General features: G+C 35.1%; 1 protein-coding gene across 1 annotated transcript in view; it reads right to left on the reverse strand.

The window, feature by feature from the left end:
- The window catches only part of LOC132125185 (neuronal acetylcholine receptor subunit alpha-7), a 29,585-nt gene that overhangs the window by 4,872 nt on the left and 5,658 nt on the right, over positions 1-19,055 (reverse strand). Inside the window, exons 3-9 of the mRNA XM_059536462.1 lie at positions 18,032-18,076; positions 13,304-13,413; positions 11,270-11,349; positions 7,328-7,495; positions 4,150-4,344; positions 2,031-2,117; positions 1-65 (exon numbers count right to left, since the gene is read on the reverse strand). The exon at positions 1-65 is cut by the window's left edge and continues 45 nt beyond it. Of these exons, the coding sequence (XP_059392445.1) occupies positions 1-65; positions 2,031-2,117; positions 4,150-4,344; positions 7,328-7,495; positions 11,270-11,349; positions 13,304-13,413; positions 18,032-18,076 (750 nt within the window). The remainder of the gene's footprint in view (positions 66-2,030; positions 2,118-4,149; positions 4,345-7,327; positions 7,496-11,269; positions 11,350-13,303; positions 13,414-18,031; positions 18,077-19,055) is intronic.

The following is a 19,055-nucleotide window of genomic DNA, read 5'->3' on the forward strand; positions in this document are numbered from 1 at the left end:
TAGCACCAGGACTGTAGCGATGACCGACAGACCCACAATCACCATAGTGGTGGCAAAATACTGTGCTGAAACACACACACACACACACACACACACACACACACACACACACACACACACACACACACAGACACAGACACAGACATACAGACACACACACACACACACACACACACAGACAGACAGACAGACACACACACACACACACACAGAGAGACACACACACACACACACACACACACACACACACAGACACAGACATACAGACACACACACACACACACACACACACACACACACAGAGACACACACACACACACATACACACACAGAGACACACACACACAGAGAGACACACACACACGTATCTCCTGAAAGGGCTTCTTTACACGAATTGAATCTACAGACATCTCTACGTGTAGATGCAGTATTGTGTTATGAACAGCTGCTGTAGCATTACAAACCGCCAGGCTTCAGTAAACACAATCTAATAAGACCCTGAATCACTCCGAGCTGTTCGGACTTCCTGCACTGAAACAAACACACTATATAAATAAAGTCATTTATCATAAGCTGGATATATTGTATATGATTTGACATTTTCTATATAAAATACACATTTGATTAAAAAATATATATTTATATTTACTATTTACTAGTGCTGCCAAATGATTAATTGCGATTAATCGCATACAAAATAAAAGTTTTTGTTTGCATAATATACGTTTGTGTTCTGTGTATATGTATTATGCCTATATTATGAATACACACACAAACAGTATATATTTTGAAAATATATATATGTAAATAGTATTTACATCTATATTTATCATAACATCTATATTACGCCTATATTTATATTCTTATAATTTATATTATAAATAAATATAAAAAAATTCTATAATATATATGTTTGTGTGTGTATTTATATATACATAATAAATATACACAGCAATTTTTTTCAGCCCTGTTGATGTTTACTTTATGCATTTAGCAATCAAATATCCAAAGACTGAAATATTCAAGACTGAATGAAGTTTCTTTTTAATGAGTTTGATTTCATTATTTCATTAAAATTAAATGTAATTAAAATTATATAAAATTATAAAATATATATGGAATAAATTCCTGTTTGATTTGATCTACTATTTATTTTATTTAGTTTGCAATTTTTGCTTTTATCATTTACATTACATTTACATTTATGCATTTAGCAGATGCTTTTATCCAAAGTGATTTATAGAGCAGAATTCATACTCACGACTGCTCTGAATAGTTTAAAACTTAATTAGTTTGATGTCATTATTTTACATAGCAATAAACAGAAAAAAAAATAAAAAATTAAATGCCATTAAAATAATACAAAATATATTTAAATTGGACTATAAAGTAAAATAAATAAAATAAAGAGAAAATACAGAGGAATTAGTGACTTAGATGTAGAATAAATTAAGCTGTCACTAAATAACAGTAACCAATATTTACTGTATTTAAAATTAGGCACTTTTTATGTAGTGTTTATTTTAAATAAATGCAAACAAATAAATAAAACTGGAATTTTAAATAAAAATTAAATATAGTAAAAATTTGTACAAATAAAGCAGTCAGTAAATAACATTTAATGCATTTAAAATCAATGTATTGTTAATTTTATGTTCGATATTTTATCTATCAGTTAACAGCATGAACATTCAGCTAAATATCTCCTTTTATGAACCACTATTTAAATCTAAGTTATTAAACAGAAGCTCTCAATATGAAAGAGCTCTTTCCTCTGACATTATTGGATGGGTTTCCTCTGTAATGGTCCGTTTGGGAAGCCGTTTCAGAGTGAGCGATCACGCTCTTTCTAATCGGCCCATTTCTGGATGATTCATAACCATGAATGTGATGAATGCAGTTTACTGCAGCTCAGTTTTCAGGGTCTCTAAAGCAGCCATCGTCATCTCTCTCCATCTGTGTCACTCATTCATCTGTTTAAACCCTCACATCAGTCCCGCCCCCACGCTGTGATTGACAGCTGCACTAACCAATCAGAGGCACTGAATCAGAGGTGGCGGGCATGATCTCGGCCACCAGCAGCATGAAGACGGTGAGGGACAGCAACACAGTGATTCCTGTCAGGAAACAACAAAACCAGCTTTAAATACATTACAATCTGAGCGGATGAGCTGCGTTTGATGCCACTGTTTGGGACTGCAAAACAATTATATGTGACCCTGGATCACAAAATCAGTTTTTTTTTTTAGATGAAACTTAATAAATAAGATTTCCATTATAATATGACAATACATGGCAGAGATACAACTATCTGAAAATCTTGAATCTCAGGGTACAGAAAAAAAAATCTAAATTTTGCAAAACAAAATCAGCTTTAAAAATGTCTGAATTAAGTTCTACCAATGCATATTCCTAATCAAAATCATTCAGACGGTGTAAAAATGACACAGTATTACTACATACAGCATGGTTAAACTATACTTTTCACTTCTTTAGGATTAACAGAGCTTTGGTTAGTTTCCATATACTTTCCCAGATCAACTTTGAAGAAAGAAAAGAGAGTTTTAGAGACCGATTTTGTTTATGTTTGTGAAATTTCGCTAGTTGGAAAATAGCTATTACAAAATGAGAGAAGTGAATGACTCTTCCTCAAAAGAGGGATAGAAACAAAAGCTCACTTTAAATGTCTGAGTTATATTATCATGACATACATGTGAAATTTGGATTAACTCATTAATCTGTCGCTTGATCTCTTCATATTTAAGGAGAGAACTATAGTTTTTCATGGTTATGATTTTCAAGTGTGTAGAGTTTAGTAAAGACCAATATCCAGCCACTAAATTGTCCCTAGCAATACACAATGTCTGTTGTCTGCTGTAATTTCCCCAACAATGCCAAAATCAAACCTACACCCTTGATTTGGGGAATGATAAATCAGAAACGAAGCGTCTCACTCGAATAACTCACTTCTGTAACATCAGTCACATCAAATAATATCCGTGATGCAGAGAGTCTGGAAACACACTGGGTCTTAATGAAGCCCAGAGATCAATACAGTGACCTCATCACACTCATTAAGAAGGAAGTGTGTTTCCGGCTGTTTGTCATGTTCAGTGTTTGAGCTGTGATTTCAGACTGGATGAAATATCTGGAGTCTGTGTGTTTCTGTCTTGGTGTTTACTGATTCCAGAGCGTCTCTTAAAGCTTGCCAATCTCTCAAACTACTGGATTGCATCCAAACACACACACGCTTTTCCACCTCAAAACATTTATGATTCTGTGTTTTACCAAGGTATTCGAGTTATTTTTTCTTTTTATTTTGCATCGTTCATGTAAATAAATTCACAGACTGAACATACAATTCAATGATTCCCTTACATCTTGTTTAGTGAAACATTTTGTTAAATATAGCCGTTTGTCATTATGTTTTTGACTTAAATTAGTTGGAAATTCAGTATCCCACAATGCAATGTGCTGGATTTTGATTTCAAATAAGCTGGAAACAATGTCAAGTGGGCTTTTAAATATATACGTATAACATCATTTGAATGGATTGCCAAAAGTTAACACAAAATTAGATAAGAAACCAAATTTCTTCATGCATCATGCACATGGTTTCACATGCTATTTACTGTAGTATGCATTATAGAGTGTAGACTGTAGAGTATGCAATGCACTAGTATTTAATTCTGGATGGAGCCAATGATTTTTAAATGCTATAACAGTCGAGGGAAAGCCGCCCACACACACACACACACACACACAGAAATGCAGAACTAAGACACCATGAAATTAAGGACACACACTGAGCATCAGACACCCTTGTACTGCAAAATCAGCTGCTCTTGTTTGCTGCATTCAAACCCATTTATCAGCGAGAGCAGACGGGAGAGAGATAACTGGGGTCTTTTTCTCAGGAGGAACATCTAAGAAGCTGGAAAACTTCAGCAAAAGTCTACATTTGTGCTCCATGGAATCTCATTATTGTCTGGAAGAAAAGACGGAGATGCACTTTTTTTTTCTCAGCAATGCCATAGAAGAGCCATTTTTTTTACGTTTGAAAAACATTGTAACCTTGTAAGCCTTCCATGGATGCTAAAGGTTGTTCGTGGAACCAGAGTGCATTCAAAAGTTTTATGTGCGTCTCACCCAGCGATATCTTCTCTCCAGAATCAGCGGGCAGCAGAAACACCAGCAGCGCGAGAGTGGAGATCAGGACACATGGGATCAGCAGGTTGAGGCCGTAGTACAGCGTCCTTCTCCTCATGACCACAGTGAAGGTGACGTCAGGATACGGCTCCTTACAGCAGTCATAGAACTTCTCATTCCGCCTGCCTGGAACCTCTACACACACACGTGCGCACACACACACGTGCGCACACACACACGCGCACACACACACACACACACACACACACACACACACACACACACACACACACACGCATGCACAGACACACACACACACACACACACACACACACACACACACACACACACAGAGAGAGAGACACACACACACACACACACACACACGCACACAGACACACACACGCATGCAAAGACACACACACACACACACGCACACAGACACACACACGCATGCAAAGACACACACACACACACACACACACACAGAGAGAGAGACACACACACACACACACTCACACAGACACACACACACACACACACACACACACACGTGCGCACACACACACACACACACACACACACACACGCATGCACAGACACACACACACACACACACACACACACACACACACACACACACACACACACACAGAGAGACACACACACACACACACACACACACACACACACGCACACAGACACACACACGCATGCAAAGACACACACACACACACACACGTGCGCACACACACGTGCGCACACACACACACACACACACATACGCACACAGACACACACACGCATGCACAGACACACACACACACACACACAGAGAGAGAGAGACACACACACACACACACACACACACGCACACAGACACACACACGCATGCAAAGATACACACACACACACACACACACACATAAATACACGCATATACACACAATCATGAATGCACAGACACACACACACAGACACGCACACACAAACAGAGACGCATTTATTTAATGTCTGTTTAGTGTTTATTCTAAACAACAGAGTAAAATAGAACAAACACAACAAAAACAAACCAATGAGTCAGAGACAACAAAACCGAACAGAACCAAATAAAACGGAGCAGAAATGGCAAAACAGAACAGAACAACAGAATTGAAAAAAAAAAAGAACAAATATACCATGTTTTAATCAATTTTGTTTGTTTCCCACTTTGCAGAAATATTGTGCTTATGAGGACATAAATCCTAGTGCTCACTTATAATTTGCAAATCAGAATCAAATTTAGAATCAGTTGTTGCGTCACCTAATTAATATTCATGAGCCAAACCAAAGTGTAATAGGTCACCAAGTCCAATCTTCACGCATTTGCTTAATGAGGTCAGCTAATTATTTTTCTTTTAATTTGAGTAACTCTGAAATGATACAGGCTCTCTACAGCTTCTGGTGGTGATTATCTGTACAAATTATGTTCTGGAAGACAGAAATGTCAGATCTGTATCGGGGCATCTTGTGAAATGCTGATTATTTACAAATGGATGATTTCACATGCAGTAATGAGGGATCGAGAGTGTTTAAAAATCAGTGTGTGTGTGTGTGTGTGTTGATTTAATTAATAAATTTTAATAAAAAAAATATAAAATTATTAAAACTTAAAAAAAATTAAAAAAATTAAATAGAAAACGAACTCAAAATATTTAATATATGAATTTATAATTCAAGTTGCAATTTTATATTAATAAATTATAATGTATTTTAATAAAAATTCTAAATATTAAAATATATATTAATTCATAATTAACCCAACTCAAAATTAATTTTAATATTAATTTTTTTTAAAGTCTAATTAACTCAACTCATCTCTTTTAGAGAACTACAGACCAGTTTCCCTTCTTCCTTTCATTGCAAAAACACTTGAAAGAGCTGTGTTCAACCAAGTCTCTACATTTCTCACACACAACAACCTCCTTGACAGCAACCAATATGGCTTCAGAAGTGGACATTCAACTGAGACTGCCTTGCTCTCAGTTGTTGAAGCCCTAAGATTGGCAAGAGCGGAATCCAAATCTTCAGTACTTATCCTGCTTGATCTGTCCGCTGCTTTTGACATGGTTAACCACCAGATCCTCCTGTCAACCCTACTGGCAAAGGGCATCTCAGGAACCACACTTCAATGGTTTGAGTCTTACCTATCAGATAGGTCCTTCAAAGTATCTTGGAGAGGTGTAGTGTCCAAGTCACAACATCTTACTACTGGAGTGCCTCAGGGCTCAGTTTTTGGACCACTTCATTTCTCTGCCTACATGGCATCATTAGGTTCTGTCATTCAGAAACATGGCTTTTCATACCACTGCTATGCTGATGACACTCAACTCTACCTCTCATTCCATCCTGAAGATCCGATGGTAGCTATTCGCATCTCTGCTTGTCTAACAGACATTTATTGCTGGATGAAGGACCATCACCTTCAACTCAACCTTGCCAAGACAGAACTGCTTGTGATTCCAGCAAACCCATCGTTTCATCACAATTTCACCATCCAGTTCACCACCAGCCTTGAAGTTATGATTGATGATCAGCTGACTTTCTCAGACCACATTGCTAAAACTGTCCGATCCTGCAGATTTGCTTTATTCAACATCAAGAAGATCAAGCCCTTTCTTTCAGAACATGCTGCACAACTCCATGGTCTAGCTCTGCAATGCCCTCTTGGCAGGTCTTCCAGCCAGTTCTATCAAACCTTTACAATTAATCCAGAACGCAGCAGCAAAATTAATTTTTATTGAGCCAAAAACAATACACGTCACACCTTTTTGTTTTGTTTTTGATTGCTTCCACTGTACATATATACATAAAAATAATTACATAAAAAATGAAATTAAACAAATAAAATAAAAAGCTAAAATAAAAGTTCAAATCGTGAATAAAAAAAGAAAAAGAAAATGAATTCAAAACATTAATAAATACTGTAGTAGTACATTAGTAATACTAAGACAACGCTGTTTTGGACATAGTACAATGGCACTACAATACCATGTACATACCATGCACATATCATGTAACTAGCTTGGTATTTAATTTTTTTATATGTTAGATTACCACAGAAATAACATGGTATATGATTATATTAGTCATTCAGTACCACAGTATCATATATCACTGTACCATGTGTAAAACTTACCAACCAGGTCCCATTCCCCATTAGCGATGTATCCGGTAATATCTGCCTCCATCATCTGCAGGTCCAGAGACCATCCACCATACGTCCATGAGCCGAACTTCAGATCGCACCGCTGAACATCAAACGGAAACCAGCGCACATCGATGTAGCAGGTGCTCTTAAAGATACCTTAACAACAGAAGCATTGTGGGAAGCATACTGTATTAGTTTAGTCTCTGACGCTTTAAAAAAAAAAAAGGGTTCTTTCCCCACAACAGAATCAAACACAAAAAAAAAACTAAATGAATCAAACAGAAAATAACAAAACAGTACAGAATAAAAAAAAAAAACGAACCAAGCACATCAGAATTAAAAACTAGCAAATAAAAAATTTATCAAAAACAAACAAATCAACAAAAAGCACAACATGCTTTATATGTTACCCTTGGGAGATATCATCAGGAAACATGGTGTTAGCTTTCACTGTTATGCTGATGATACTCAGCTCTATATTTCTTCGCAGCCCGGTGAAACACACCAATTTGAAAAACTAATGGATTGCATAGTCGATATAAAAAAAAAAAACAGAGGTGTTAATTATAGGACCTAAAAACTCTGCTTGTAATAACCTAGAACACTGTCTAAGACTTGATGGTTGCTCTGTCAATTCTTCGTCATCAGTTAGGAACCTAGTTGTGCTATTTGATTGCAATCTTTCCTTAGAAAGCCACGTTTCTGGTTTTTGTAAAACTGCATTTTTCCATCTCAAAAATATATCTAAATTACGGCCTATGCTCTCAATGTCAAATGCAGAAATGTTAATCCATGCATTTATGACCTCAAAGTTAGATTATTGTAATGCTTTATTGGGTGGTTGTTCTGCACGCTTAGTAAACAAACTACAGCTAGTCCAAAATGCAGCAGCAAGAGTCCTTACTAGAACCAGGAAGTATGACCATATTAGCCCGGTCCTGTCAACACTGCACTGGCTCCCTATCAAGCATCGCATAGATTTTAAAATATTGCTTATTACTTATAAAGCCCTGAACGGTTTAGCACCTCAGTATTTGAATGAGCTCCTTTTACATTATAATCCTCTACGTCCGCTACGTTCTCAAAACTCAGGCAATTTGATAATACCTAGAATATCAAAATCAACTGCGGGCGGCAGATCCTTTTCCTATTTGGCGCCTAAACTCTGGAATAACCTACCTAACATTGTTCGGGAGGCAGACACACTCTTGCAGTTTAAATCTAGATTAAAGACCCATCTCTTTAACCTGGCTTACACATAACATACTAATATGCTTTTATTATCCAAATCCGTTAAAGGATTTTTAGGCTGCATTAATTAGGTAAACCGGAACCGGAAACACTTCCCATAACACCCTATGTACTTGCTACATCATTAGAAGAATGGCATCTACGCTAATATTTGTCTGTTTCTCTCTTGTTCCGAGGTCACCGTGGCCACCAGATCCAGTCTGTGTCCAGATCAGAGGGTCACTGCAGTCACCCGGATCCAGTACGTATCCAGACCAGATGCTGGATCAGCACCTAAAAAGGACCTCTACATCCCTGAAAGACAGCAGAGACCAGGACAACTAGAGCCCCAGATACAGATCCCCTGTAAAGACCTTGTCTCAGAGGACCACCAGGACAAGACCACAGGAAACAGATGATTCTTCTGCACAATCTGACTTTGCTGCAGCCTGGAATTGAACTACTGGTTTCGTCTGGTCAGAGGAGAACTGGCCCCCCAACTGAGCCTGGTTTCTCCCAAGGTTTTTTTCTCCATTCTGTCACCGATGGAGTTTCGGTTCCTTGCCGCTGTCGCCTCTGGCTTGCTTAGTTGGAGTCACTTCATCTACAGCGATATCGTTGACTTGATTGCAAATAAATGCACAGACACTATTTAACTGAACAGAGATGACATCACTGAATTCAACGATGAACTGCCTTTAACTGTAATTCTGCATTATTGACGCACTGTTTTCCTAATGAATGTTGTTCAGTTGCTTTGACGCAATGTATTTTGTTTAAAGCGCTATATAAGTAAAAAGGTGACTTGACTTGACAACAGAATAAAAAACAAATAAATCAAACAAAACAGAATCAAATAAAATCAAACAGAATAGAATCAAAAACAAACAAAGAAAACACAACAGAATAAAAAAAGAATAAAAAACAAATGCATCAAACAGAGCAGAATCAAATAGAATCTATCAAACAGAACAGAATTAAAAACAAACAAATCAAACAGAATGAAATAAATCAAACAGAACAGAATTAAAAACAAACAAATCAAACAGAATGAAATAAATCAAACAGAACAGAATCAAAAGCAAAAACTATATAATCAAACAGAATCAACCACATCAAAAATTAAAAACAAACACAACAGAATCAGACAGAATGAAAAACTAATTCATGGAGAAAGTATAAAAAAAACAACAACACAATTTTCTTAAAACTTTAACATCCTGAAACCAGTAAAATGGCAGAAGATATTAAGAGTGTGGTTTAGTTTAGTTTCAATTGAATACTTTGATTATATGCTATTCCAAAAAAGAGCTGAATATCCTTCTAGTGATGCATGATATTAGATTTTTGTCGATATCTGATACGCTGATATTTTTCAAATCATTTTGGCCGATACTGATATAAATATTTCCCTTAATTTTGAAACAACACTAAGTCTCTCCTGTGCTTAAAATAAAAAAAAGAGTTAGCAGAAGTAATAAATAATCATTATAAAGTTATTTTTCCAATGAGAGTACATTGACAGCATTGAAAACAAATGTAATAAATCTCAGCGTTTTTTTTTTTCTCCAATTTGTTCGGAGTCTGAAGTGGTTCCACTCAGTTTCCGTCTCCATCCCATAATAAAGCCTCTGTACGGCTCCACACGGCCTCATGGGAAAAACAGATCGCTCACTGTCTCCTGCTGATTTACATGAATCCCATCATGCCTCTCCTTCTGAACTCTGAGCCCATTGTGTGTGAGTGTTTGTATTGATCCTGTCAGCGGACGGACGGACAGTAATTGAAACAGAGTGTGTGTGTGTGTGTGTGTGTGTGTTTTCCAGGTGACAGGAGAGTCCAGGTCACCCTGAGCCACACTAACTCAAGATTTACTTTGAGCCACAACTAAGATGATAGAAAATAAATCAGGAAAGGCTGGAGATGTGTGAGTACTGTACATTCATGTTTATAACCTTTGGACAGTTTAAGTGACTAGAAATGCAGACAAGACTTAAGGTAAAGTACTATTTACTACATTACAGCTAAACAGAATGGAAAATTGCATGCACAAATTACAATCACACTGTAAAACTACAATAGAATATATAATGATTTGCTTTAAGCACCTTCATGAAATAAATAAAAACTAAGTAAGATCACCTGAAACACAGTCATAATTCCTGATTATTAGTAAAAAAAAAACCTTGCTGTGTTTATTTGTTTATTATTTATAAAAAATTGGCATCACCATCAATTTGTAATATATTTAAATGTATTAATAAAACTAGTATTATATTTAAAATTATACTTATACTATTGCTAATTATTATATACAGTATGTATATATATATATATATATATATATAATTATTATTCTTGATAAATGTACAAAATTATCTCATGTGGGTCTATTGAGTAAATATAATGAATATGTGAAAAAAATTGCACACTGTAATATCACAGATTATATTATTTTAGAAATACTTTCTAAGTTAATACACTGAATAAAAAATAAAACTAACCAAAGACCCAACTTGTAAAACCAAAAAGGTTATAATATAAATGTTAACTTAAAATAAAAAGGTATTTAAGAACTGAAAAATATATGAAATATAACTCATTCTAAATATTAATAAACACTATAACAATATTGCATTCATAATTTACTATACATGAAGACGTAATCCCATCCTAACAGGCAGACATGGTGTGTTTTACCTGGTGGCAGGTACTGACAGTATCCAGAGGAGTTGACCAGCACGTTTGTGTGAAATGTGGCGTCAAACCTCTCATCAGCACTGTTAGAAACAAAAGAGCCACAGACAAAGAGTTTGGATCACAGCATCACTCCCAGACTTTCACTGTGGATGATCAGCAAACACACTTGACATTTCCAAACTTCTGACGGCCGTGTCGCAGTTTGGAAATGCACCTCCCTGCAACTTTAGTGGGACAAACAGGTCTATAAAGCACGAGCGGCGTGCGTCTGGAGTCAGTGTGTAAATCAGGGATATTTAAGACGCCACAAAACTGCCGGAGATGACACAGTGAGTGACGGCGAGACGTTCAGAGCGTCCAGATCACAGCCCAGACTCTCTGACACACAGAGAGATGATGAGAACTTCTGCAAGAAGAGACTGCAGTCTCGAAAGAGGTGCATGCTGGGTAATTGCATCACAAGCAGAAAAGGCTGTTATAATCAATGCTGTCTGATCATGAACTCTGTTCGTACATAACTCTGTAAACGGTTATAATATATAGAAACAGTTTTGACAGAATCAAACTAATAAAACTTATTGTGATGCATATTTTTCAGTCATACGTTATTAAGATTATAATCAGATTCCTGCCCCAGTGTTATTATATTAGTATTTGTATTAATATTTTTATTTTCTATATCATCCGATTTGATTTATTTTTAATTTAGTAATACTTTAGTAGTAATTTTGTTGTATTTTTGCCACTTTTATTATTATTATTATTTTAAAAATGATTTTTTTGTTGTTGTTTTTATTAAATTTTATTTCAGGATTAGTTATTTAAGCAGTTAAACTAAATGAAAATGAGAAATTTTTCCTTGACAGCCGAAAAAAAGAAGTTTGTTTAAATAATCAAGGTTTTTATAGTTAATTACAACTAAAACCGTGAAGCAAAAGTTGTAAATTGAAATTATAACAATTAAAAAAAAGATTTTTATTTCAGCTACTTGGCAAGGCAACACTTCTTATGTAGTTTAACTTCAAGTACTAAATAATTAACAATAAAACTTAAAAAAAGAAAGAAAATAATATATACATATTTCAAAAACTAATAAAAATGGTGATGCATAACAGACAAATATGCATCACATTATTATTTATTAGTTTGTATTAAATATGCAATTCAAATCATATGCAATCATATGCAATTCAAATGCATACCGTTTATGTAATAATTACTGTTTTTGAGTGAACATGCAAGATTTATTTTATGCCATATGAGACTCTAGCCCATACGAGTCAAAAGAAGTAAAAAAAAAAGCCGTAAATTCCTAATAAAGGTCCAGCAGGCAGTACAAAAACGTGAAGGTCAAAATAAATGAGAAGTTTTGAGAATAAAAGCCACTGTGGAAAAAAAAGCGAACATCTAATTTGCTCTGTAATCTTTACTGAGGTTGAAAGAGAGAGAGAAAAACACTCTCACTCTTCACTGACTTCTCTTAAAGGAACAGTTCACCCACAATTGAAAGTTTTGGACAGAAGTGGTTTTAGCAGCTGTTTGCACTCTCATTCTGACGGCACCCATTCACATCTATTGGTGAGCAAGTGATGCAATGTTACATTTCTCCAAATCTGATGAAGAAACAAACTCGTTTACATCTTTGGTTGCCTGAGGGTGCATTTTCAGTAAATGTTCATTTTTTGGGTGAACCTTTCCTTTAAATCACTGTAATCAATGCATCTAGCTTGAGTCTGAATAGCTGTTCCTCCTGCATGGGACGGGTATTAACAGAAACCCAATAAAGATTTACACATATCTGTTGACGCAACATTAGCATTTCTTTGAGAGCAGGAGTAAAATGATCAGAAAATACCAACAATACCAGTAAACACTGTACAAATGAATTTGAATCCCTCACTGATGTTTCACATTAAGAATTAAAGAGTGCAAAATATTTTTCAAATAATAAATGATCTGAGCTAAAGCAGAGACACTAAAGCATTAATGATGCTGTGATGCCTTGTGTCTGGGATCAGGCTTTGGTTTCTCTACCTGTTATACAGCAGGATGTCGGGCCTCCAGATGAGGGAGTCTGGGAATCGAACCGTGTTCACGCCGGGATAATCGCTCGTATTCCACTGCAGATAGTAGTCGCTCCAATACTGCGGCACAGAAACACATTCACCAGCTCAAGTCTGAATGAAGCTCACCAAACAATCACATTTTGGGTGCACTATTGCTTCAAAAAGCAATTTTCTACCTGTCTTACACTTCTTTCAGTGTTTTATTAATGGTTTAAATGTCAATTTTTACCACTGATTGTTATTCTGAATGTTTGGAAGATGATAAAATATCAATAAAAGTTGGATAAAAAAATAATAAAAGGTAATCAAGAACCATTTTGGGCTTTTTTTGAGTGATTATATGGTTTAGTACACTCACATTACATGTTAAACACAAATGATTTTGTATTTTTATTTTTCAATCTCAGAAAAATGTTACTAATATGTATCTTTAAGGCACTAATATGGACTTTTTGGGGTAAATAAGGTGCAAAAGTATGCATCTTAAAAAAGGTACCACCCTAGTGAAAGCATTTGTACCTTTTTTTCTGACAGTGTTTTCTATATTAAAACCATGTGTGTCATCATATTATAAATTCTTCAGGATTCTTTTTTTTTTTTAAGTTCAAAAGAACAACATTTATTTTAAATATTTAAAAAAAATCATCTTTTGCAACATTACACTGTACATGTCTTTACTGTCTCTTGTGATGAGTTTAATGCATGCTTGCTGAATAAAAGCATTCATTTCTTTTAAACAACGTTTGAATAGCATTGTGTGTGTCATACCAGACGTCTCTGTGCTCTCTCTGTCTGCTGGTTTGAGCAGATATCGATGTGCTGGACTCGTGCCATTACACATACTGTTAATCGTAGCTCGTCTCATATTGGATTACAGTAGATGTGTATCTACAGCAGCTCCTTTTGGCCTTCTTTAATCATACATTAGCAAAATTAAAGTTCGCTATCAGAGATCATTACAGATAAGATGAAGGCCAGATGAGACGGAAAGATGAAAACAGAACTGAACATTGAGTAAATGTTACCAGAACTATCTTAATGTTCGGCTCTAGCTGATTTGTTTCCATTAAACACAGAACTGTACATGGAAGCCTGTGTTCACCACCGAATAACAAATAAAACAAGGAAATTGAGACTTTCTACTTAATCTCAATCGTCTTTTCCGTTTTACTAGTTTTAGTTGAAATAAACATGAATGAACATCAGAAGGTATCTTGTTTCAACCATGGAGAGATGTTAATACACACTATCTTGTATTTGTGACTTCTTTCTTGCAATACTGACCTTTTTATTTTACTGTCAATCCTGAATTTATATTTCACAATTATGACTTCTCAGAATTTTGAGATACAAACTTAAAAAAATTTTTTCTTTAAATTGAGAGTTTATATCTCAGAATTGACTTTATAAGTTAAAATTGCGAGATATTAACTTGCAATTCTGAGAAAAAAGTCTTTATTTCTCAGAATTGCTACTTTATAGTTTAGAACTTTGACTTTCTCAGAATTGCATCTTTAATTCTAATAATTGCAACTTTAGTTCCCAGAATTGCAACTTTATTTTTCAAAATTGCGACTATTTCTCTTAATTCCATCCCTATTTCTCAGAATTGCAACTGTAAATCTTAGAATTGCATCTTTATTTCTCAGATCTGTAACTATTTCTCAGAATTGTAACTTTATTTTTAGAATTGCATCTTTATTTCTCAGATCTGTAACTATTTCTCAGAATTGTAACTTTATTTCTCAGAATTGCATCTTTATTTCTCAGATCTGTAACTATTTCTCAGAATTGTAACTTTATTTCTCAGAATTGCTTCTTTATTTCTCAGATTTGCATCTTTATTCCTCAGAATTGCGAATATTTCTCAGAATTGCAACTTTATTTTTAGAATTGCAACTTTATTTCTCAGAATTGCAACTTTATTTCTCAGAATTGCGTCTTTATTCCTCATAATTGTGACAATTTCTCAGAATTGTCTTTATTTCTCAGAACTGCATCTTTATTTCTCAGATTTGCGAATATTTCTCAGAATTGCAACTTTATTTCACAGAATTGCGACTATTTCTCAGGATCGCGTCTTTATTTCTCAGAATTGCGACTATTTCTCAGAATTCTCTTTATTTCTCAGAATTCTCTTTATTTCTCAGAATTCTCTTTATTTCTCAGAACTGCATCTTTATTTCTCAGAACTGCATCTTTATTTCTCAGAATTGCAACTTTATTTCTCAGAATTACGACTATTTCTCAGGATCGCGTCTTTATTTACAAGAATTGCGTCTTTATTTCTCAGAATTGCGACTATTTCTCAGGATCGCGTCTTTATTTACAAGAATTGCGTCTTTATTTCTCAGATTTGCGAATATTTCTCAGAATTGCAACTTTATTTCTCAGAATTGCGACTATTTCTCAGGATCGCGTCTTTATTTACAAGAATTGCGTCTTTATTTCTCATAATTGTGACAATTTCTCAGAATTGTTTTTATTTCTCAGAATTGCGTCTTTATTTCTCAGATTTGCGAATATTTCTCAGAATTGCAACTTTATTTCACAGAATTGCGACTATTTCTCAGGATCGCGTCTTTATTTCTCAGAATTGCGACTATTTCTCAGAATTCTCTTTATTTCTCAGAATTCTCTTTATTTCTCAGAATTCTCTTTATTTCTCAGAACTGCATCTTTATTTCTCAGATTTGCGAATATTTCTCAGAATTGCAACTTTATTTCTCAGAATTGCGACTATTTCTCAGGATTGTGTCTTTATTTACAAGAATTGCGTCTTTATTTCTCAGAATTGCGACTATTTCTCAGGATCGCGTCTTTATTTACAAGAATTGCGTCTTTATTTCTCAGATTTGCGAATATTTCTCAGAATTGCAACTTTATTTCTCAGAATTGCGACTATTTCTCAGGATCGCGTCTTTATTTCTCATAATTGTGACAATTTCTCAGAATTGTTTTTATTTCTCAGAATTGCGTCTTTATTTCTCAGATTTGCGAATATTTCTCAGAATTGCAACTTTATTTCTCAGAATTACGACTATTTCTCAGGATCGCGTCTTTATTTACAAGAATTGCGTCTTTATTTCTCAGAATTGCGACTATTTCTCAGGATCGCGTCTTTACAAGAATTGCGTCTTTATTTCTCAGAATTGTGACAATTGCTCAGAATTGTTTTTATTTCTCAGAATTGCGTCTTTATTTCTCAGAATTGCTACTATTTCTCAAAATTACAACTGTAGTTTCATAGAATTGTGACTATTTCTCAGAATAGTGACTTTATTTCTCAGAATTGTGAGTTTTTCTATCATGAAATTCTATCAAAAAAGTTGTGAGACAAAAAGTTGCAATTACCTTTTTTTATTAATTGTTTACAGTGGCAGAAATTTCTTAATGACACGGTGATGAGACAATCAACATTTTTTAGTTTGCTAACTTAAAAACCCTTTAGAACTGTTCTTCATAGTTGTCGAGGTTCCTAGACTTTATTTTAGACTATACAGGTCATCTTCGATGCGGTAGATTGCGGATGACATTCGGCAGAGGACGTTTGTTGGCTTCTCGTGTCAGCTGTTTTCCTCCAAACAGTTGCGCATGCACATCTTTAATTAGGCTGTTATCGGTGCTCTCTGCAGGAGAATAACAGGACGCCCTCACTCTTCATGAAGATTAGAAAGCCGCTCACTCTGCAAACTCTCTGTAATCTCTCTCTGTCGTTTCATAGGTTATTTCATACTCTGAGCGATTCCTCAGAATAAAGACACCTTTATAAATTCACCCTCGGCCTGAAATACTCTTTACTCATCATTTGCTCTTCTGTGTTGCCCAAAGATACCCCAGTTTATTAATTAATCAAATTGTATTTATTTTTTGTTCCCTTTTTTTCTGTCAATATTTACATATATTTTGGATATTACCAATATTATATACACACACACACACACACACACACACACACAGGGTTATATTATATAGATAATTATTATATATAATTTCATCAGAAGTGGAACAAATATGTTGTTTTCTCCAGCTAAGTAGATGTGCACACGTAGGAGGCTGGATTCACGTCTGAATGATCAGGAACAGAAATGCTAAAGCCGTGAGCTGAGGTTACGCAGAGGAAACCGGATTAAACGCCCCTGAGGTCTCAGAGAAAGCCACATCCATTGGGTTACCTCCACATCTACTCAAAATAACTGCCTTTCTTTCCCATCATGCTTTCAGAGACAAAAGCCACTCCAGCTCTTCAGTGAGACACATGGCAGACGTGGATTATTAGATTATACGTGATATTACAGCCTGGACAAATCACATTCATTAGTGGAGAGACTGATATCACATGATCCACCTAATCCAATAGGAACAGCCACACAGATGATGATGTAGAACAAGGTTTATAAATGGACAGAGCGGGGTAAGATGTGTCGCACCTATAATCAATCAAACTCAGTGTAATTTTTGTCTTGTTGCTAAGTCCCACCAAGGATCCTCCTCCAAAAAGTTCTTGAGGCTATAAATGCATCATTCGTTCATGAAGCGATGAGCCTGTGGTGCTACACTATTGAGTGTAATCTTGTGAAAGTTAGAGTATAATCTGATTTATAACATGAGCAACTTCAGTTTTTACTGTGTGAATAAATCAAAAACTGCCGAGAGCAGGGTTTTACAGATGAGGATCACATGCTGTGTGTCTCACCAGCTGAAGCCAGATGTTGGTTGTCAGAACCTGGTTCTTCTCATCCTGAAAATGAAACACAGCAGAGATCAGACAGAAAGCGCTTGAGATCAACTCCAAATGTTGCTTCATTCTTTACAGCTTATTTAAGAAGGGGATGCAATTCATGACTCACTGCTTGAGATCGAACGATTCAAATAGAAAACACATTTTGTGTCTGATAATTTTTGGGAGGATTTCGGTGGGTTTTTCATTCTTTTCTGTGATGTGATTTGAGCAGGCGTCGCATTAGGTGTATTTTTGGGACAGAATAAATAAATAAATAAATATCCAAAATAAAAGTTTTTGTTTATATAATATGTATGTGTGTACTGTGTGATTTATAGAAACTATTTTACAATATATTATGAAAATATTTAAATGTATTAAAATGTGTTTAATATAATTTATATTAAGATAAATATATTTAATATATAAATGTAGAGTTTTTCTGAAATATATACATGCATGTGTGTGTATTTATATATACGTAGTAAATATACACAGTACACACACATATATTATGTAAACAAATATTTTATTTTGAATGTCATTAATCACGATTTATCGCTTGACAGAACTAATATATACAATTATTTAAACAAATACAAAATAATTTTGGGAATAATTTGGCATAAATGAGTATAAAATAGTTTTAAATAAAAATATAATGTATATCAAGTGATACAAGTTCGAAGTTATATACTGTATGTAGCCAAAACTAGGAAGTGATAGAGAATGAGGTGATGCTTGTCTGTTTGTGAGGCGATGAAACACAGCTGTTGACTGCATGTGAGAACATCTGCAATCTCCAGCCATCACACACACACACACACACACACACACACACAGTACAGGGCAGTGTCTGCCAGCGGTTTAAAGCTGAACAAACCTGAGTCTGGCAGCAGATCTCATCATTATCATATTAGCGTGAGCTCTTTAAACACAGATATTAATGAGACACTTCACAGAGTGCTGAGCAAACTCATTATGAACACGAGCGCTG

This window comes from Carassius carassius, chromosome 43 (assembly GCF_963082965.1).
Source record: "Carassius carassius chromosome 43, fCarCar2.1, whole genome shotgun sequence".
Classification (NCBI taxonomy): Eukaryota; Metazoa; Chordata; class Actinopteri; order Cypriniformes; family Cyprinidae; genus Carassius; species Carassius carassius.